Source organism: Mus caroli, chromosome 11 (genome assembly GCF_900094665.2).
Source record: "Mus caroli chromosome 11, CAROLI_EIJ_v1.1, whole genome shotgun sequence".
Classification (NCBI taxonomy): domain Eukaryota; kingdom Metazoa; phylum Chordata; class Mammalia; order Rodentia; family Muridae; genus Mus; species Mus caroli.
Genome location: NC_034580.1, coordinates 82,705,549 through 82,728,676, shown reverse-complemented (window position 1 = coordinate 82,728,676; position 23,128 = coordinate 82,705,549). Strand labels below are relative to the sequence as shown.

The 23,128-nt window shown below is 44.2% G+C and overlaps 1 protein-coding gene across 4 annotated transcripts in view; it reads right to left on the bottom strand.

Annotated features, from left to right (window-relative positions):
- Nucleotides 1-23,128, bottom strand: part of Tex14 (testis expressed 14, intercellular bridge forming factor) — a 159,484-nt gene that overhangs the window by 40,245 nt on the left and 96,111 nt on the right. For all 4 annotated transcript variants that reach the window (XM_021177802.1, XM_021177801.1, XM_021177803.1 and 1 more), the window contains exons 9-15: nucleotides 22,063-22,186; nucleotides 20,377-20,555; nucleotides 9,630-9,781; nucleotides 7,839-8,029; nucleotides 7,163-7,313; nucleotides 4,582-5,501; nucleotides 226-332 (exon numbers count right to left, since the gene is read on the bottom strand). In XM_021177802.1, the coding sequence (XP_021033461.1) occupies nucleotides 226-332; nucleotides 4,582-5,501; nucleotides 7,163-7,313; nucleotides 7,839-8,029; nucleotides 9,630-9,781; nucleotides 20,377-20,555; nucleotides 22,063-22,186 (1,824 nt within the window). The remainder of the gene's footprint in view (nucleotides 1-225; nucleotides 333-4,581; nucleotides 5,502-7,162; nucleotides 7,314-7,838; nucleotides 8,030-9,629; nucleotides 9,782-20,376; nucleotides 20,556-22,062; nucleotides 22,187-23,128) is intronic.

Below are 23,128 nucleotides of genomic sequence, written 5' to 3'. Positions count from 1 at the left end.
CATTCCGGAAAGGTAAAATGCTTTACCACTAATATTGATAAATTCTATCTAATCTGTCATCCATTTGGCTTGTGATGTCTCCTGCAAGTTTCCACTAGAATCTGTTTCTGTGTTGTTTTTATCCATTATTCAGAATCGATGTCATTAATCAGATGATCAGTAAGTGTTCTAACCACATGAGACTATTAAGGCATATGACACAAAGAACAATAATTGTGAACTCACCTCCTGCTATTTTGGTTTGTATTTTTTTCCAAACTCTCCTTTGCTTCTTGAGTGGATGGTAATTGTTCACCTGTGTTCTGCTTCCCAGGACCACAAAGAGTTGGCAGCTTTAAAAACAAGCATGTTTCAGTGCTTTAGCTGAGGGATTATTTTGTTTTCACTCTCATACTCAATTTTCAAAATAGTTATTGCTAAGTGTGTAGAAATAACAAGACCAACTATCATTAATTCCCTTTGCATTCTTCAGACCTAATAAACTACCTGTTACCTGAAGGTTTTTACTCAAAAATGTGGAGTCTAAGAACTCAGTCCAAACAGAGTGCAAAACTGACAGGACAGAAACCAGCAGCTTGCATATGGTGGTACACATCCCTAATTCCTGCACTAGAGAAGCTGAGGCAGAGAGACAGCTGTGTGCCTGAGGCCAGCCTGGGCTACTGGACAACACAGTGAGCTCAGAGCCAACCTAGCATACATAATGAATCCGTCCCTTAAAAAACCTAAGAAGAAATAAGAAACCTAAACACTTTGCTAAACGTTTCCTTCCTATTCCAACATAAAGGCAGAGATTTTCATGGCAAGACCTCTGGACCTTGGATTACAATCTAAGTCTCGATGAAAATAATACAGACGTCCTCTAGTTCAATTTCATCACCCATAAAGAGAAAGTCATATCTACCAGTGGGATGCTGTGAAAATAAAATATATTAGAAGTTACAATACTTTGAAAATAGCAGAACTAAAAAATAATAAAAGCGTCGGGAGTGGTGGCGCACGCTACTTTAATCCCAGCACTCCGGAGGCAGAGGCAGGCGGATTTCTGAGTTCGAGGCCAGCCTAGTCTACAAAGTAAGTTCCAGGACAGCCAGGGCTATACAGAGAAACCCTGTCTCGACCCCCCCCCCAAAAAAAAGTTTGTGTCCTTCGTTCAAAAGAGAGACACCTGCTTATCCCAACTTTTACCTCATTTTAATAAACAGGTCATTATTATTTCCTAGCTTACAGCAACAAATCTGGAGCTTGAGGATGGTATCAAGACACACAAAATTGAGGGCGATTATTATAAATGAAGTATATCTTGGCCTACATAGTGAGCTCCTGGCCAGCCAGGGCTACATACCAAGACAAGTCTCAGAAAACTGAAATGTAATGGATCTGTTAGTGTTGACATCAAAAAGCCAAGGGTCCAATCACCAGCAACCACATAAACTAGGCATGGCTGTAGAATATGTGTATAATCCCAGTACTCAGGATAAGGAGGCAGAATTTGAGGCCAGTCTGGACTATAGTGAGATCTCGTCTAGAAAGTGAAAATTGGGGGCTAGAAAGGCAGCTAGCAGATAAAAACATTTGCCACCATCTCTGCCAACCTGAGTTTGATTGCGAGACTCACATGGTGAAAGGAGACAATGGATTCTTCTAAGCTGTTCTGACATCCACAAGTGTGTCATGCCATGCATAAGTATACATGCATGTGTGCACACAGGCACATGTGCATGAACACACACATGTAATTTTAAAACACCTTTAACTGAAAAAAAACTCAGAGGAATTTTTCAGGAATTTGTCAGAAAACGTTGTTTCCTGATAATTCTAGAAAGCGTAGAAAACAGTCCACAGTAGGAGTGCTGGTACAAACCTTCAATCTCAGCATTTGGAAAGCAGAGGCAGGAGATCTCTGTGAGTCTGAAGCCTGTATACACACCAAGTATTAAGGGTATACAGTGAGACCCTGTCTCAAAACTAAAAAAAAAAAAAAGAAAAGAAAAGAAAAGAAAAAAATAAAAACAGAATAGCCTAGGCCACCCTCAACTCATGATCCTCTCATATCTGCTCCCAGTGCTAGAATTCCAAGTGTGCACACCACGACACCCAGTTTCAAAATCTAATTTTCTTCTTTCTTTTTCTTTAAAATTATTTAATATATGTGAGTGCATTGTCACTGTCTTCAGATACACCAGAAGAGGGCATCGGATTCCATTCAAACCACCAAATGGCTGCTTGGAACTGAACTCAGGACCTCTGGAGGAGCAGTCAGTGCCATTAACCACTGAGCCATCTCTCTGGCCCACAAATTCTAATTTTCAATGAAAATAAGCAGAATGGTGTGTGTGTGTGTGTGTGTGTGTGTGTATGTGTATCCAGGTATAGTGAGTGGCACATACATACTATCTCAGCACTTGGGAGGCTAAGGCAGGAGGATGTTTTGTTCAAGGACAACCTGGAATATACAGAGTTCTAGGCAAGTCTCAGCTATATAGTAAGACCCTCAAAAAGACAAAATGAAAACAAAAGGCTAGAGTAGAGAGATGTGTGGGGAGGGGAGGAGGAGAGTACCAAGAGGTTGGACCTTACTTAGCAAAAGTACAGTAAGCTAATGAGCCAGGGACAGAGCTAACCTGCCCTGACTAGGAATAAACGATTGCACTGTCAGGAGAGATTTTTTTATTTGTTGGTTTTTCAGATAGTGTCTATCTATGTAGTGTTGGCTGTCATGGAACTTGCTCTGTAGACCAAGCTGGCCTTTTTGGTTTTAAGACAGGGTTTTTCTGTATAGCTTTGGCTGTCCTGAACAGAAATCCACTACCTCCAGAGTTCTGGGATTAAAAGTGTGTGCCACCACTGCCTGGCTATCCATTGAGAATTCTGGGGGGGAGGGGGGGAAGAGCTAAGTCTAGCTAGGAATTCTGATATTTCAGGATAAAACTCTTTCTCCTGGTGGAACAGACATCTACTACTCTACTCCCATTTTGGTAAGACCTCAGGTCTCAGGAAATCCAGTCACTGAACTTGAATCCGACATTTTGTAAGAGGATGGAGTTGGTCCACGCCTAGGGGTTCTTCCAGCTCTCAATGTGTGTGACTCCAGAGACACTCATCTCATCTCTCTGCGAATCTGCTCAAGCTAATGTATTCATCCATTCTCTCATTTCTCAGTGACATTTATTGAGTGTCTTTGATGTTATCAGGCACCATACTAGATGCTGGGACACAGAGTAAGTCCATACTCCAGCTATGACCCTAAAGGGCACAGAACCCGTCTAGCTACAAGGAAAACTTCCAGGCCAGCTCCTAGGATAGCTTGCATACTTTTACTGAACTGTCTTTTTTGAAAAGCAGGTTCCTCACCCTTTGTGTTTAAGTTAAAACACACAGGTGTTTAAGTATGGGCATAGTCGGTGGCTTATTCACCATTATATGCTAGACTCTAATATAGCCTCAGGCTTTATAAATGTCTATTTACTTATCCTCTGTCTGTCTGTCTGTCTGTCATCTGTCTCTGTGTGCACACACGAGTGCATGCATTAGTCAATAAGTATCTCCTCAATCAATTCCTAGCTTATTTTTCATTGTTTATATGTTTATTTATCTAATGTGTACAGCTGTTCTCATACATGTATGTTTGTGTACCAGATGTGTGCCTGATGCCCATACAGTTCAGGATGCTGTGTCTGAGCCCTTGGGTCTTGAGTTACTGACAGTTGTGAGCAGCTCTGCGGGTGCTGGGAACTGAGCCCTGGTCCTCAGGAAGTACAGTCTTAGTCGCAAAGCCATCTCTCTAGGCCTGCCCACCTTATTTTTGAGACAAGGTGTGCCGCTTGTCTCAATCTGGAACTCATTTATTCAGCTGCAGTAGCTGGCCAGCAAGCTCCAGGGATATTCCAGTCTCCCTTCCCCAGCATTAGGACTACTGCCACAGACTTATAGAACTCATTTTTTTATTTTTTTAATGAGTGCTGGAGACCAAACTCAAATTTTCATACCTGTCTGGCCCGCAGTTTACCTGCTGAGCCGTCTTCCCAGTTCCACCTAAGTATCTCTTAAATACCTCAGTGAAGAATATAAAGTAGAGAGTTTTTCAAGTGGGGGGGGGCTGTGTATGTATGTACAGAGGAGGGCACTGGATCCCCTGGAACTGAAGTTAGGGGTGCTTATAAGCTGGCTCATATGGGTGCTAAGAAATGAACCCAGGTCCTTTACAAAAGTATCAAGTGCTCTTAAATACTGAACAGTATCTCCAGTCACTAAATACAGATTAATACCTGTCCAAAATACCTTATACACTTTGAACTATGTCAAATTGCCTAGCACTTAACTGATCTTTAAAACAGAAACCTAACACAGCGGAACCTAATGCATTAGGATCTACAGAGGAGGCCAGAGTCTTTGTCCTTGGCTTGGAATGGTTTAGAGAGAATAGCTATCTTAGAATTCCATCATAGCAGCCTTACCTCCTAAACCAACAGGACCTTGCTAAGAGATGTCTGCATTTATTTATAGGCACTGCATGCAGGTTGCAGGAAATGCTGGTTCCAGGATCCTACTAAGGCAGCTCCCTCTGCCCACGTGACATACCTGATTGTTCAGCTCTGAGCAGTCCCCTCTGCTTTCTTCAGACACTTGTGTAAAAGGCTTCCAGCCACAGGCACTTAGTTTCTCAGGTTTTTTGCTAAAATGTCCCTCTTGAAACTCTCTCTCATTTCCTGGAGACCTTGCTAGGGCTAACCAGGTGCCACCATTTTCAGGCTGCTTGAGCCCTGGTAATTGCATAACAGGAGGAAGATAGGCCAAAGATGGAGGGCCTACAGCTGGCTGGAACTTGGCATTTGCAAACTTTAATGAAGCATCCCGCAAACTGCTGCACTGACTGTCCAGCTCCTTCTGTGCCCACTCGAGCTGCTCTACCTCCTGCTCAAGCTTCCTCAGCCACTCAGCGCTCTGCTGCATCATCACCTGGGAAATCTTCAGATTCAGCACACACTTACTGACATACTCATCAGTCTTGGACCAGCTGCTCGTTTTGCCCTTGGCTTCTCTGGTTGGTTCGAGCAGGTTGAGTGAACCAAGAGAATCACTTTGCCAGTCATCATCCTCAAAAAGAAGGTCTGTGTCAACTTCTGAAATGCTTTTGTCCTCTTCACAAAAACAGTGCAACTCTCTCTCCATCTTATCGAGCTCTTCTTCCAGGGATGGTAGCTCATCTCCCTGGTTTGGTCTATCCCCCTCAGGTGAAGCAGCAGTCCCCAGACGCTCTTCCTCCTTGTTGGTTCCCAGTGTCAAGCAGCCTGAGTAGATCTCATTGATTTCAAAGCTGCAGAGGCTGTCCTGACTTGCAGTGGGGCTCCTGACCTCTTCTGCCAAACATGCAGCAGGAGGAGAAGGAACATTTGCATTGTCAGGTTTCTGGGCTGACAGACTTGAATCTAGGGTCTGAGGAGCTAGTGTTGGTTTTTCAGTGAGAAAGGAGTGATCTGTTGGTGAGTGGGGCTGACTACCTGTTGGAAAGAATAATAATACCAACTCATTAAACTGACCATAGAAGGGAAGCAGCCCTGGCAATTGTTCCAGGTGTACAATATGAGCTGGGTCAGGTGGCCTACACACTTTTTATCACAACATCTGGGAGTCTAAGACAGAAGGGTTTCAGACTCAGTTAGATGCTAGCTTGGACTACTAAGCAGCTTTGAGGCTGCTCTGAACCATATAGTGAAAGCCCATATCACTACAAAACAATTTTTTAAAGGCACAAAAATATGCAAAAACCATCTTTTATTTTTCTAACTCCCTTCCCAGAGAAGTGAGATCCTACGAGGAGCAGTAGATACACTGAACAGAGGGTAAAGGTGTATGTTGTTGTTTGAGGAAGGATCTTTCTACCTGACCCTGGCAGTCCTGGAACTCACAGATATGCTTGCCTCTCCTCTGGCCTTCCAAGTGCTGGGGCTAAAGGCCACGAGGATGAACAGCATTTCTAATCTAAGAGAAAGTTCCCATATGGACACTGAATGAGATAGACATTTGGGGCGATGGTGGTCTAATCCTAACAAGAGTGTTCTAAGCTTCATTTATACTATTTAAAATGTGTTTAACTGTCAGAACACTCAGATGGCAGAACACGAGGACTATACTCATGGCTTCCTTTCTGCATTAAATACTGTGACTAAAACAGTCACAGTGACGCTTTTGGTGAGCATGTGAAAAAAAAAAAAATAGTGGAGACATAGCCCAAGAAACTACCGCATCTCCTGAGGGATAAATGACTGCATAGACATGGCTTCTGGTTGATATAGGTACTACTTTCAGGAAATAAGATGAAGGACACAAACAATAAAAACTTTGAAGGGGACATTCTGGAAGCTTCCAGCCCTGTCAGAGAAGAGTCCAAGTAAATAGTGATTAGGCTAAGATTAAGGCCCAAGTTCTAATTCTGAAATAAGCTCAGGAATCCTGAGTGTTACAACCTCCCTAAGCCTTAGCCTCTTCAGCTGTAACAGGGTGATGTCAAGTGAGCCCCATGCTTGAGGGCTCCTTTAAGAAGTAAGGCTCCGTGCTGCTAAGCCTGGCCTCAAACCTCAGGACTCAAGTGATACTCCTGTCTCAGCTTCTCAAAGAGTAGGATTGTAAGCACACACTGCTGTGCTCAGCCAGCACATAGTAGATTAAAATTTTTAACATTATTTTTATGGGACTGGAGAGATGGCTCAGAAGTTAAAGAGTACTGTCTGCTTCACCAGAGGTTTTGAGTTTAATACCCAGCATCCACATGGTAGCTCACAGACATATATAATTCCAGTTCCAGATGATATGACCTCTGGAAAAGGCTTCTGGATTCTATGGACATCAGGTATAAACCCTGGTGCACAGACATACATGCAGCAAAAACCACCCATAAAACAAAATCTCTCTTTGAAAAGCCAATGAGATGGCTCCGTAGGGAAAGGAGCTTGAGATCTAGTCTGACAATCCAAGTCTGAGTCCCAGGTCCCACATGGGCAAAGGAGAAAACTGACTCCCACACGTTGTCTTCTGACCTCCATACATGCACCATGGTACAGTGTGCTAGCACACATACACGAAATTTTAAAATGTAAAACAAAACACCAAAATCATCCCACAGTTATCTAAGTAGAGCTTAATCTGTGGGTTCAAGTCATACCCGTTTCCTTTAGTTCCTTGATGTCCAAGTCTGGAGGGTCCTTTTGATATTCTGAAGTTAGACCTAGGCAGATATTAACATCAGGATGGGGTTCATAGCTCTGCCCTCTGGGGCTCTCGGTTGGCTGAGTTTTCTGAGCTCCAATAAATTCCTGTAACAAAACATTGCCCAGGACACATTCAAAGTCATCCAAATGCTATTTGTGTTTAGAAATTACCTACATATATCGGACACCTCCTTCTTCCTGTCAGGCAGACTGGCTATTGGTTCTAATTAGCTAGTTTATCCTTATTCAGCCATTCTTGACTATACCCTACAACCTCCCCAGCACTTCCTAAATTCTCTGCTGCCTTTACTAAGTTAAACAGGCTTTTCTCAGCAACACAGAGTGTAATAAATGAAGCTTTTCAAAATTATGAAGTTTTTTAAAGACTGAGTCATAGTATGTACCCCTACACTGGCTTTGAACTCTCTATGCGGTCCAGACTGATCTTAAACTCCAGATCCTACTTCATCATCCCCCATCCCTACCCCCTGGGCTTCCGTGACACACATCCACAGGCAGGCACCACTGTTTTCCCTTTCAAACGTTTTCAAACTTGGGTCTCTAGCTTCCTGGTCTGTAGCTCTAGGAGGCAGACAGCAGAGACAAACTTCTCACAACTTTAGGGCTTGCCTTTAAGTCATTCTTCAGAATATAACGAATATCCTGCAGGTTCATTGTTCGGTTCTTCTGCTTGGCATGGATGCCCGACTTAACAATATCATAGTAAGGTTCCGGAAGCCTGACATCAGCTTCTAAATAATTTCCCAAGGCTATGGTTTCTTTAACAAGCGAGCCATCCAAGCCATTCCAGGGTATACTGTCTATAAGGAAAAAGTAATAGGTAGGAATAACATTAAGATAAAATGGAAAACTGGAAAAGATTTCCTTCAGTGATGTATACACTGGTAAGTTGCCTATGCTTCTGTACTGGCCTCTTATTCATGTTCCTGTAAGCAAACCTAATGGAACTCATTGGGTCATGAAGAGACGGGGAGTGGGAGGGGGAGGTGGGAGGGAGGGAAGGAGAGAGACAGATAGACATGAAAAGTAGAAAGGGGACTAGTTAGGAAGAGTGTAAGTGAGAGCACGGTCTGTTCTTCCAGAGGACCCAGGTTCAATTCCCAACACCCACATGGCCGCTCACTATCACATGTAACCTTAGCCCAGGGGATCCAATGCCTTCTTCTGGACTCTGCAGGTTCCAGGCACACAAGCAGTGCACAGACATGCATGCTCACAAAACACCCACACACATAAAATTAAATTAAAAATAAAACAGAGAGCAATAGGGGTGAATAGGATACAAATATATTTTAAACATGTGTAAAACCATCATGAACCAATTATTATATATAATATGTTGATAAAGCATTTAAAATACAAATAACATGTAGAGACATAAAGAAAAAAAGAAAACCAATTTAAATCAGAAGTTGTTAAGTAGCTTTAGTGAAGTCACTTGGTCTCTTTAATCATTACTTTCTTCCCACAGAGAAACCACTTGGTAGCCCAATTATGGGCAAAGAGCCAGTTTACCTGTATATGAGGCAAATACCTGCCAGAGACAGTAAACATTAATGTCACATCCTGTACACAAGGCATCCCTAGCACACTTGGGGACAAGGGACTGGCTGGGCATCAAGCTGAGTAGATCATGAATTCATTCATATCATGGCAAGAGTAGTTTTGCCTCTGGGATGGCAAGCCTCAGAAAGTCAGCTGACTCAGGCCTACTCCCTACCCTGAATGTGCTTGTACTCTGTGTGTTGCACGTGGCTATGCCTGTCTCTCTCTCCTGAAGGAGTCCTTTTGTCTTCAGTTACATGAGTGCTTTCCATAAAGTCACGCGGGTTTCAAAGGCCTTCATTTCTTTCAAGAGACACCATATATACATCTGCAGTACCTGTGAGTGTTCAGATTCACGTTTACTCTCCAGGTGCCAACCTTCTCTCCTTTGTAAGCTTTTCAAGGGGGGACATCACAAAGAACCTTAAGTGCTGACATAAATATTCAAATGAACTTTATATGTTCAGAAGCCCTTTGCTCTGGGAGGCTAGAGTATGTTCAGAAGCCCTTTGCTCTGGGAGGCTAGAGTACAACTCGAGTGATGGAGCTGTTGTCCTGGGTTCAATCCCCAACATGGAGGAGTGTTTTCCTTCTGTTAAATGCTTTATCACTAGCAAGAAGATCTATGGGTTTTTCTGAGTCTTAAGAGTTAAAAAAAGATTTCTGGGAAACTATCTTATGTCTAATAAGCACAAATATCCTTGAAGTTGAGACTTCATCTCAGACAAACAAAAAGAAGATCCTTCAAGATTTTTTTGTTAAGTTATAAATTTTCATAAAACTAAGTAATTCCTGGGGAAATCTCTAAGCTAAAAATCAGAATGCTGATCAACATTTAATGTGCTCCTGGATCACCTGTTAAGATCTCTTGTATGATCACGGAAAAGCTGTATATGTCTGACTTCACCGTGGCCACCTTCTGTAAGACCACTTCTGGTGCAGCCCAGTTGTACAGCTGGGTGGGGAGGGACATTCGAGTCATGTTCCTGTGTGCACCACTGTCCTGGCTGTGGGAGGAAACACAAAACAGAGCTTATCTTAAGGAGACATTATGATCACCATAAAGTGCACTTAAATACTTCCCTTTAACAATCTCCTGGAGCGTCTGAAAATGCAGCTGAACACTGAGTTAGTGGGCTTCCCTGGAGCTCTTCTACTTCCTGTAACTCCTTCCCATACCTGCTTGCCTGACCCTGCATTCCCCAGCGTGTGTGGCCACTTTCCCTTTCTTAGCACTCCATCAAACCACAGGAACCATCCTTCAGTTCCATTAGGAAGACATTACCTCTTCCACACTGCGTGAGTAGTTCCCTCTGCCTGGCATGCTCAGTGACTGGCTGTTTCTTGAGACCAAGGCATTAATTTGAAAGATGCCTCCTTAGGGAGCCCTTCTCTAACCATCTACTTTAAAAGTAGTGCTGTTTTACTAGCTACAGTTGTTGTTGTTGTTGTTTATATCTTGCATGCACTTTTATTAAGTTTTTGCTGCTACTTGTTATATCTTGTATGCAGCTTTCTGAGAGTAGCTACTTTATTATTTTTAAAAATATTTTTATTACATTTATTTACTGTGTATGTGTGTGTGTGTGTGTGTGTGTGTGCGTGCACGTGCAACACGGCACACATGTAGAGTTGAAAGAACAGTTTGTGAGCATCGGCTCTCTCCTCCCACCAAGTGGGGTCAGCCTCAGGTTGTCAGGCTTAATGGCAAGAGCCTTATCCTATCAAGACCAGGCTGGCATAGAACTCAAGAGATCCACCTGCCCCTGCCTCCTGTGTACTACCATGTCTAGCCAATGACTGCTTCTTTTCTGAACTCATACCCTCTGGGGAATGAGCTCTTTTAGTTCATCAAAGTTCACTGACTGCCTAAACAACTTACCTCTCAACCAGACACCCTATGAGCCAAATCCAACCATCCTAAATATCTCCCGGACCAATAAGAGGCCTCAGGGTAAGGCTAAGTCAGTACTGACTGCCCATGGCTGTCATCATAATCAAATGAAATTATGGATGTGGCAACCCTCTGTGGTGCATACAGTATTCATTCCACCAAGTAAGAAATAATATGACTAAGCTGGAGAGGTGGCTCAGTGGTTAAGAGCACTGACTGCTCTTCCAGAAGTCCTGAGTTCAATTCCCAGCACCCACATGGTGGCTCACAACCCCCTGTAATGGGATCTGATGCCCTCTTCTGGTGTGTGTCTGAAGACAGCTACAGTGTACTCATACATATAAAATAAATGAATAAATTTAAAAAAAAAAGGAAAAAGAAATAATATGACCATACCTTAGGCAGGCATTTGGTAAAGGCTTGATGCCTGCTCACTGATAATTAGGAACTACGTTATTACAGTGCTGGAAATGTAGATCAGTTGGTTTGCATGGTAGTGCATCTAAATACCTAAGGTAAAGCAGGGGCAACTAGAAGCTTAGTATCATACTGTTGTGCCCTGAGTCCACAGGAAACCCAGACGAACCCAAGAATTGTGAAGTCTGCTGCAACTCGAAAAAGAGTCTTTTATTGTTTCAAGTTCGAACTCGGATCACCTGCCTAGCACTCACCTCGTGAATGCTGGCTAGCGTGAGTCCAGAAAACACTGGGTTTATACACAGTATAGTTAGGAATCCCGTGAATGTTCACAGAAAAGGGGAGTAGAGAGAGGGCTGTAATCATTTGGTGGAATGGTACTGAAGCGGGGGGGGGGGGGGGGGGGGGAGAGTCTCTTCAGGGACTAATTTTATGACCAGTCTTAACTGACTGTGACCTGACCTCTGATTACCTTTTCTCTATGACCTAAATGTGAGGCTGTAGCCTCTCTTGAGCTTGTTATTTCTCTAAGGTCTCAAGGACAGGCACCTGGAGTTCTGCTGCTTATCAGGAGTGTTGGTTTTTAGAGACACAAAGGCGGGGAGGATGTGGGGAGGGTGTCTTTTGCGGACTCCTCAGAATGTCCTCATTAAGGGGGTGTTTTATGGGTAGTGCCATTCTAACTCTAGGGGAGCAGCCTGGGAGGGGGAGGGAGCCCCGGGCTTGCTGCAGGAGGATGCAGCACAGAAACCAGCTATCTGTGTATCTTGCTTGCTGAGGGCTGGAGGGAGGATGGGAGCTTCTGGAGGGGGAGGGTGACAGAGGCAAACTGTCTGAAGTCTCTATAGTATCAGTAATTCGGGGGTTACAACAATACTTAGCTATACAGTAAATTTAAGACCAGCCTGGTATACATAAGACCATGGCTCAAAAAAAAAAAAAAAAAAAAAGTCTTCTATTACAAGCTGGTGAGATAGCTCAATAGTTAAGAGCTGGGCCTGGTGAGATAGGCTCAGTAGTTAAGAGCACTTGCTGCTCTTGCAAAGATCTGGGTTCAGTTCCAGCACATGGTAGGTAGCAACTGCCTCTAACTCCAGTTCCAGGGGATTCAACTCCTTCTGCCTTTGTGGGCACCAGGCACACACATGACACACATATATACATACAAACACTCATATACATAAAATAAAAATATTTTTTAAAAAACGGTTAATGAGAAGAGAGAAGGCCAGGATGATGACACATGCCTGTAATAGCATGTGATGGTATGAATGAGAATGGCCCCCACAGGCTCATATGTTGGAATACTTAGCCCTAAATCAGTGAAACTGTTTGGAACGATTAGAAGGTGTGAACTAGTTGGAGGAGGTGTGTCGCTGGGAGGGAGGCTGGCTTTTAGGTTTCAAAGGACTGACACAATTCCCAGGGCTCTCTCTGCCTCTGACCTGAGGATCAAGGTGTGAGCTTGCAGCTGTGAGCTGCCTGCATACATTTGCTCTTCCACTGTGGACTCTGACCCTCTGGAGCTGTAAGCTATTAAACTCTATGCAAGGTGCCTTGGCTATGGCGCTTTGTCACAGCAACAGAAAACTACGGAGGGCTTCCCAATACTTGTGAGTCAGAGGCAGGTGCATCTCTCTGAACTCAATGCCAGCCTGGTTGTCAGGCCTGCCAGGACTACACAATGAGACCCTGTCTTTAAAAAAAAAAAAAAAGGGAAAAAAGTTTAAGTTCTTTGTTGGTCAGGCATAAGCATAGATTTCAGAAGGTAGGATGGGCTTCTTAGACTGAAGTTTTTATCAGTGGAATTATTTTAATGATATTTTAGTTCCTTGAGCATTTTGTACAATTTTGTGTATTTTTAAATCATGTGTAATTTTATCATATTGAACCTTCCCCAGTTCCTATCAGATCCATCTCCATACTTCCCTACCTGCCCAGAAAGACCTTTGACAGAGAACAAAGAGGTTAGCAAACCATGAATTAGAAAATCTGATCCTGGTGCTGGAGAGATGGCTCAGTGGTTAAGAGCACTGACTGCTCTTCCAGAGGTCCTGAGTTCATTTCTCAGCAACCACATGGTGGCTCACAACCATCTGTAATGAGGTCTGGTGCCCTCTTCTGGTGTGTCTGAAGACAGCTACAGTGTGCTCATATAAATAAAATAAAGAAATGTTTTAAAAAAAAAAAAGAAAAAAAAAAAGAAAATCTGATCCTGATATTTTGCTTATATTGCTAAATGGTAAAGTGGGGCTTCGTATACTATGCATACAAATCTAATACATATTTGTATAGTTAATCTGTAAATTTAGAATATTTACCATATAATTATATATTAAATTAACATAAATTACATTAGCATCACCTTTTTTGGTGATGGTTTTTGTTTTATGGGGTGCTAGGGATCAAACACAGACCCTCACATATGGTAGACAAGTGCTCTTCCCAGAGGCAGTGAGTATTCGATTATCTGTAATCTATTTTAAGAAACTCCCAGGCTTCCTTCTTGAAGCTGGGCATTTCTTCAAAGGAACCTCAGGCCTCTGGCTTAGCTAAGGCTCTAGAGAAGGACAAGTCACTTATAAGCAGAATTCAAATCCTTTCTCTTATTTGCTCTCACTTTCTTCTCTTACAGCCTTTCTTCTTTCTTTATTAAAGCCAGATGGGGAGGGCTGAGATGCAGCTCAAGTGCTCACTTACTGTATGAGAGGCACCGTGATCCCCACCCACCCACAGGAATAGGGTGGAATGGTGCTGAGAGTGAGAGGCTTGAGAGTCAAGTGGTGTCCTGCCCTAAAGATTCAATTGAGGAATTAAGAATAGAAAAAGGCTGTTGTTTATCTTTACAACAGGAGTTGGATTATTACCATTAACAAGCATGTTAAACAAACTAATGTGCCCAAGCAGAGTGTTACCCAGAATAAATACACAATTGAAAGCTACATGGACTCACAGGTCAACTAACATCACAAAGAAAAGCATACTGCTGCAGCTATGATAACTTGCTAACTGCCATGTCTGCCTGAAGTTCTACTCTGAGGTCAGCAAGCCCAGTTGAGATCTCCAACATTTCTATCATGCCCTGTATGTCTCTCATGAACCTAGCTAAATCTCACCATCCTCTCCTTCCTTTTAACCTCACCCCACCCCCAGCAGCTGTTAACACAGCTCCTCTTTGCATTCTGTGCATTCCACTTCCTTCTACTGTGACTCCCGGGCTCCATCCCAGTGTCTCCTAGCTGATCTGTTTCTAGCTGCAGTCAACTTCCAGTCCATCTTGCCTCTCACTTTGTAGACCAGGCTGGCCTTGAACTCAGAAATCTGCCTGCCTCTACCTCCCAGGTGCTGGGATTAAAAGCGTGCGCCACCACTGCCCGGCCCTAGGACCACTTCTACCATCTGGCTCTACTTCGTCATGCCCCTAAGCAACTGGCTTGGTCGTCCCTCTGGACCTCAGTTTCCTCACACATAAAGGGAAAAGGGCTGGGCAGAGGCTGTGGCTTAGTGGTGTAGCACTTGCCTAGCATTATGTGAGGCCCTAGGCCCGATCCCCCGCACCATAATTTAAAAAGAAGTGGGAGAGTTAGAAAACCTCATTTCACTTCAAGATTCCTATTTCTACAGGAGCACAAAACCAGAATAAACTGTTATGCTGTCTTCTCAACAGTAGATGGCACTCCTTACTGACCAACTGTGTTATTTCTGTTGACTTCTCTGATAGAATTATCAAACAAAAAGTTAAAAAAAAAAAAAAAGTTAGCTGCTTTGGATTATAGATCCAAAGTAATTAACCCCGATTTTGTCCCACTAAGTGTTCCTTTCATCTACATCCATCCAATCATGCAGCAAATACTGAGTGAACACAACTGCCCTGGCTACTCTATTGTCAATTTGACATGAGCTACAGTTATCTGAGAAGAGGGAAACTAAATTGAGAAAATTCCCCTAGGAGACTGGCCTGTGGGCAAGCCTGTGGTACATTTTCCTGGTTAATGACTGATATAGGAAGACCCAGATCACGGTGGATGGTGACCAGCTGGGTCAGTGGTCCTGGGTGCTATAAGAACATGGGCCTGGGGCTGGAGAGATGGCCCAGGGGTTAAGAGAACTGATTGCTCTTCCAAATGCCTTGAGTTCAAATCCCAGCAACCACATAGTGGCTCACAACCATCTGTAATGAGATCCAATGCCCTCTTCTGGTGTGTCTGAAGATAGCTACATTGTACTCATATAAATAAAATAAATCTTTAAAAAACAAAAACAACAAGCTCTCAGGAGGCAGAGGCAGGCGAATTTCTGAGTTTGAGGCCAGCCTGGTCTACAAAGTAAGTTCCAGGACAGCCAGGGCTACACAGAGAAACCCTGTCTCAAAAAAACCCAAAAAACAAAACAAAAAAAACCAAAAAACAAAAAACGAACAAACAAAAAGAACATGGGCCCACCAGTACCTGAAAGGATGGGGCCTAGTATTGTGGTTTATACAAATCCATGAGGTAATGCAGCCCAAGGTAACAAGCCTCCCACTTTACCATTGACAGAAGCCCATGGAAGGCTTACAAGCACTTCTGTTCTCATTTCCCTAGCAGTGAACCTAGGGGTTAGGAGAATAGAATCTTTATAACACAATGATCTATCTAAAAAGGCAGGGAACAGATTGGTGAGGCAGCAGGAACAATACAGGACCAAGTGGATTCCCTTGCAGATGCCATCATCCAGAAGAGGCCTAAATCTATAGCAGCAGAAAAGGGAGGACCTGCATAGACTTAAAGAATGCTGCTATATTCTAATGCACTAATGCATTAGGAATAGTCAGAGATCCAACAGTTAAACAGTTAAAAGCAAACAGCCAAAAGGAGAAAAAGCACTAAAAGCATCCTGAGACTCCTAAAATAGCTACTGGAATTGGAAGGTTGGCTATCTTTAGCAGGGCCTTTTCTCCTGATCATTTTGAACCCTTTATTTGGACCCTACACCCTAAGCTACCAACTCCAGTTCATTACCTCCTTTTTTAAAAAGATTTATTTATTTATTTATTTAATGTATATGAGTACACTGTAGCTGTCTTCAGACACATCAGAAGAAGGCATTGGATTTCATTACAGATGGTTGTGAGCCACCATGTGGTTGTTGGGAATTGAACTCAAGACCTCTGGAAGAGCAGTCAATGCTCTTAAACCGCTGAGCCATCTCTCCTGCACCTCATTACCTCCTTTTATGCAAGCTATAAAATTACAAATGGTGTTGACTTCTAGTACACAGCAAATGGACCCTAGATGCCTGGCTCTTGATGGAGCACAATTCTAAAATTGGAGCCATATATGAAATCAATCACCTCCAGGGGGGGGGGGTAAAGGAGGAAGGAAAGCTAGCAAGCTTTAACATTAACTATGAGGTTACAGTGGAATAAGAAACTACTTCTAATCTGAGACAACAGAGCTAACACTGACTTCTGCTTTGTGAACCTGCTTGCCCCTTCCTCTGCTCTGGGAAGGGTAAAAGCTGCTCATCTCCCTTAACAAGTGACCACCATCAATCTCTGCTTAGACAGCAACTCCTGTTTGCTAAAGATCAAACTGTCTTAACTAGAAACCTGCACGGTTCAGCTTCTGTAAAGCTTGCTCAGCACTGGGGGAACCTTCCGTTTAGATAGAGATGAAAAGATCATGTTAATGGTCACACGATGATGACAAGGCCTAACCTTATGGAAAACAAGAAATATTTCTCATGGGGCTAGGCCTCTTTAAGCAACAGCCACAGAATACAGCTGTGTGCTAATAAAACAAGATCATCCTTTACCACTGAGTGCTGAGAATTTCATGTCTGGGAAGGTTGAGGCCCACAGTCTCTATATAATCTCAGTGCTGGGAGTCCAGAGACAAAAGGACCCCTGGAATAGAGAGCAACTGAAGACACCTGATGTTGACCTCTGGTCTCATCAGACACATGTACACAAATTCACATGTGTACACACATATACATGAATGTTCTAAAAATTAGTGCTGGGCATAGCTGTAATTCCAATACTCAAGGGGTAAAGACATAAATACTGCCACAAATTTGAGGCCAACTAAGTCTACACAATGGATTCCAGGCCAATAAGAGCTACATAGCAAGATCTAGTGGAAAAAAAAAAAAAAAAAAGACAGGGCTGAAGAGATGCCTCAATGGTTAAAAGCACCTACTGCTCTTTCAGAGGACCCAAGTTCTGTTCCTAGCAGCCATGTTGGGTGGTTTAGAGCCATCTATAACTAGCTTCAAGGGCATCTGATGCCAAAGTCCTTTCCAGGCAGTTGCACACATGTGCACATACACACAGGTACACATATATACGTTAGAAACAATTTTAAAAAGAAAAAATACAAGGGGGAACAAGTATATGCGAGCTATACGAGATACGTTAGGTATGATGAGGATGCAGAAAGGGAATAGACTGAAAGTGAGCTCAAATGACCAGGAAGTGTCAACAACAGCCACAAAGGCCTGTGATGCCAGCACTCGAGAGGTAGAGGAAAGAGCATCAGGACTTCAAGGCCATACTTGGCTATCTAACAAGTATATAAGGCTAGCCTGGGCTATTTGAGACTAGAAGTGGTAAATAAAACTAAGAAGACCTTGAAAAGGGGTGTGTGGGTGGGTGGGTGTGTGTGTTTAAAAGACAACTTTTATAGCCAGGAGGTAGTACACACTTGTTCAATTTCTGCACTAAGGAGGCAGAAGGAAGCAGATCTTTTGAGTTCAAGGCCAGCCTGATCTACAGAGTGAGTGCCAGGATAGCCAGGGCTACACAGAAAAACCCTGTCAGGGGAGGGGGTACAAGGGAGGAGAGACAACTTTTAGATAACAATTCCCTCCTTCTGTCATGGGTTCTGGGGATCCAATTCAGGTTGTCAGGCTAGTGTAGCAAGCACTTTTACTTGCTGAGCAAGCTGTCTCACTGGTCCACCCTGTGTTTTAACTAGGATTGAGAATGGCCATATCTGAGACTTGCCTGATGATTGCCACCTGATCTTTGCTGAAAAGGTCATAGAAAACTCCAACAGCTCCAGTCAAAGCCCTCTCTGATCCCTTGCCTCTCATAACACCTTCACACCCAGAGCAGGAGTACCATCTATACCTCTAATACTCAAAAGCCATGCCTCACAGTATCTCCATGGCTAGTCCCTGCACTCCTTTCCAGATAGAGCACAAGAAGCACAGAGGCATGGAAAAGTAGGAAACTGGGTTTAATCACACTGAATGCCCATGAGTCAGGGCTTGTTCTCAGGACAGGACTCAGTGGTGAGTAATACAACTCTGTGAGCTCTCTGAGCGTTTCCTGTACTAAGTTACTGGGAAATGGAAGCACCAAAACCATGCCGCAGCTCAGAAGCAGAGCAGCAGGTATGGGTGGCAAGGGGACAGAGGAAGAAGGTCTGTCCAGTGGCTAAGAGCAGTGCCCAGAACAGAACCAACATGATGCCAAAGGCCCCGAGCTCTGGATAGCATCAAGGATGCAGAGCAGAGACCCTCTGACTCCTAGGGCCTGAGGTGGAGAATTAAGAGTCAGTCTCTGGTCCCAGCCCAGTAGGAAACTAAGCCTGACTACAAGCATTTGAACAGGGAGTTGTTTGAAGTGTCTCTTGCTGCACGAGTGCCCTGAGGGTCTGTCTTTGCTATCCAGCAGAAGATAAAACTGCCCAGAGGGCTTACTGGTGCCCCTTACCTCCTCTCCTCTCCAGCTAAAGCTCATTTCTGAGCCTCCATTGAGTAAGAAGGTAACTGGGCTCTGGCCAGTGCCAAGAGGGAAGCTGTGATATACCCACTTCAGGTTGGCCCCAAACCTACCTGTGTACCCTCTATGCTTTCTCTTATTCCCTGGGTAGCAATGAAAAGAGTGCAGGGGGCAACTAAGTCCTTAGGGGTGGCTGGCCACTGATGGGAGAAATGTGTACCAAGGCCCCTTTCAACACACATGGTAGATGACAAGGTAAGAACATACAACTCAGCCCAGCAGGGTGGCACACACCTTTAATCCCAGCTCTCAGGTAGCAGAGGCAGGAGGATTGTCAGAGACCATCCCATGAGAAAGTGAGCCCTTCACAATCTCCCTAACAGGCCAAATGGCCTCGTGCTAAGAGCTGGTTATCACCCCTCTCTTCCCTATCTCTTCCTGAGTTCCCATGCCATCCAAGGACATGAGTTGGATGTCATGAGCCCAGCCTGACACCCAAGGCTGTGTCAAGGAGGATCTATGTTCCAGAGATAAGATGCAGAGTGCCCGCTGCCTGGTGCCTGACTTCGGCCCCCATGTCAGCAGATACCCGCTTCTTTGTTCTTTGTATAATTCTCCCTCGACCCCTCCCATATTCCCTGCGATGTATGCTTTAAAAAGAAGGCACCTCGGCATAATAAACGAGACCTCGATAGGTCTCCTTCCTGGTCTCCTACTCTTCCTTTTCTTCCTCCATCTCCTTCCAGGTTTGCGGTTCCCCTGGCACCCACAAATAACTGAATCCCGCGGGACAGGATAGAGGATCTCTGAGTTGGAAGCCAGACTGGTCCACAAAGCACAGAGTGAGTTCCAGGACAACCAGAGCTACACAGAGAAACCCTGTTTCAAAACAAAACAACAACAACAACAACAAACACCTCTGTTGTGCCAAACTGAAAAATTTTAAGAGGAGATGGATAGAGGCTTTGATACACATTGGTTAATATACACATACTATATGTTTATGAAAACAAGACTAACCTAAGCAGAAATAACTTCTCACACAGATATGGCAACACACACCTGTGGCTGCTCTTGAGAAGCCTAGGAAGGAGAACTGTGAATTCAAGACCAGTAAATCTGAGGTCAGACTGACTCCAGATTGGGGGGGGGGAGGGAAGGAGGGAGGAAGGGAGGGAAAGAAGGAGGAAGAGGAGGAGGAGGAAGAGGAAGATTGGTGAAAGGCCTCAGTGGTGAAGGTTCCTGTCACCAAGCCTAGTGGCCTGAATTTGATTCTCAGGACCCACATGGTAGAAGGAAAGAACCTTAAGTTGTCCTCTCTCTCCCTCTCCTTCTCCCTCTCTGCACGCCCACACGTGCGCGCGCACACACACACACACAATGTAAAACAATTTTTTAAGAGTCTTATCTATAGCCTTGGCAAACAAAGTTAGGCATTTGGGAAATCTCTTTCTGTGCTGATGGACGGTTTTCCCATCAATCACATGCCCTGAACAGATTAAGTGTCAACGCTGTAATGAAGGTCCCCCCATGGAGTGAGTCCCTCTTAAGGAAGAAGCTACACTGCAGCCTATACCTACCTTTCCATCATGTATTCCAGGTTAGTCAGCCTTGCTTCTCCTGCAGAGACGATGTGGACAGCGTAGGAGCTGAGGGAGCGGTGGATGAATCCCCGGGAATGCAGGTATATCAAGGCATCAGCAACCTGGAGCAGCAGGTGCACAATCACCTCCATGTGCAGCACTGGGAACTCGGACCTCTGCAGGCAAGAGAGAGAAAGGAAAGGCCTCCTGCTGCCTTTTCATTCCCAAAGCCTTTTCATTTGATTCTCGCTGCTTTCCGGTTTCTCATTTAGCAGACAGGAGCCTGATGTCAGCGAGGTTAAGTGACTGCAGTCCCACTGACCCAGGCCTTGGCTCTAAGCCTCAGCTCCTTTCCTACAGGTGAGGTTGGGGGAAGTACTCTAGTTTTGGTATGTGCATTCCAGGCTAACCTGAGGAAACTCCAGGGAGGTTCGTCCACTCACACCAGTTAACCGCCCCCCACGACCTCCTGCCTTCCTATCTAAGGCTGTAGCTGGGAGAATCTGAAAGCTCAAAGGACTCTACAAGTTGAAGAGAATTAATTCAGCTCCCAGCTCAAACAGATAAAGAAGGAAGATTCTCTTAAGGGTCTCTCTTTATGCCCAACCAGGATATTTAGAGTAAGGTCACAGAAAAAGAGCTCTTAGAAGTCATATCCCAGCCCAAAGAAGACTTAGCCACAAGACCTGTCAGTCACAGAAAAGTCCTCCATCCCAAGGAAATCTGAGAAGTGAGAAGGAAGTGATGAAGGCCTCTATATAAACAAACCATGACAGAACACAAGGAAAATGTAGGGGGAAAGAGCCTGTGGCTAATGGCTCAACCAGATTTTGCCAATTTAAAACAGAAAGAAAAGGAAAGGAAAGCAAGATTGGGAGGCCAGCAATTATGCTACACATCTGCAATCCCAGCTTTTAGGAGACTGACAAGTTGGAAGGATTTGAGCTTAATGCTAGGCTGGGTTACATAGTCAAAGCCTGTCTCAATACAAACACATAAACAAAAACTGTGACAATCTAGATGGCACAGCAGGGAAAGCAGTTGTCATATAAACCTTGTGACCTGCAATGACCTCAGGACCCACATAAAGATGAAAGTGGAAAACCAACTGCACAAAGTTATCCTCTGACCTCCACACATATAACTGTGGCATATGTGCACAGAGATGCAGTGTACATGAGAGCTCATGTGTGCAGGCATGAGCAAGCGAACGAGCGCGCACGCGCGCACACACACACACACACTGGTAAATTTGCTTAATGAGAGAAAGAAGAGGTGGAAGACTAACAAAAAAAAATACAAAACAAAAAACTACTGTATTAGGGTCAGTGAAAGGGCTCAGAGGGTAAAGGTGCTTGCTGCCAAGCCTGGTGACCTGATTTTAATCCCTGACACAGGAGAGCATTTCTTCCAAAAAGTTATCATCTGACCTCTGGGTGGTACACAGACAGACAGACAGACAGACAGACAGACACATTAATCAAACAATCAAGCAAGCAAGCAATGTGAAAAGTTCAATCACATCAGCTCCAACACATGCTTATCAGCCTCATCCAGCATGCCACACCAGTACTTGAAAAGGATTTACAAGGCCATCTTCCAAATGGGAACTCTGAAAAGATAACAAGGAAGAGGGCAGGGAGACGAGGAAGGGAAGCTGGGGAATCTACAGAATGGCCATACTCGTTCATGGAGGACACTGAACAGTGTGCCGACTGTGATACGCTCGTAAACCAGGCGAATTTTCTCCAGGTCCCGGGACAAACATACAGCCATCAGCTGCAGCAGGTTAGGATGCCGCAGGTTGCTAAAAAAGACAAAAATCTTCAGAAGGACAGGGCATAGGACTGCATGATGAAAACACAGGTGATATTCTTTCTTGTAGGTCATTTGAACACATTCTAAACAAATCTCATTTATAGTCAGGCATGGAGGCACAGCCTTTAATCCTGGTAATTGGAAGATAGAGGTAGCACGAGGTTCAAGGTCACCCTCTACTATACAGGAAACTCAAGTCCAGTCTGGACTACATGAGATCTTGACTCAAAAACAAACAATATATAGAAAACCAAAGGCCAACAGAATACAATTCATATGCAGCATTTTAAGATGGGTTCTGGGAGGGGAGACATCTATTGGAAGAAGCTGAAGGTTTAGCATTATCAGTGGTGGGATGGAAAGGTGTCTCAGTGGTCAAAGCACTGGCTGCTCTTCCAGAGGACTGAGGTACAATTCCCAGCACCCACGAGGCAGCTCACAACTTTCTATAACTCCAGGTCCAGGGCTTCTGACTCCCTCACCCAGACATACGTGTAGGCAAAACACCAACGGGCGTAAAATAAAAATAAATTGTATGTTAAAGAAAGAGTTATCAGTGGCCACAGTAACAGTGCTGGAAAACCCCTACAAATCCAAACACTCTGTGTGTTGGCTTAACACACAGCTAGAGTTATCTGAAACCAAAGAACCAGAATTGAAACGTGTCCAAAGCCACATACCGACTCAGCCGCATGTCAAAACACACATCATGCCTGCCCAATTGTTTTTTCAGACTGTGTGGGTTCAGGCAAGCTTCTTCAAAAGCAAGGGCTTTGGGCTGGTGAGATGGCTCAGTGGGTAAGAGCACCCGACTGCTCTTCCAAAGGTACGGAGATCAAATCCCAGCAACCACATGGTGGCTCACAACCATCCGTAACGAGATCTGGCGCCCTCTTCTGGTGTGTCTGAAGACAGCTACAGTGTACTTACA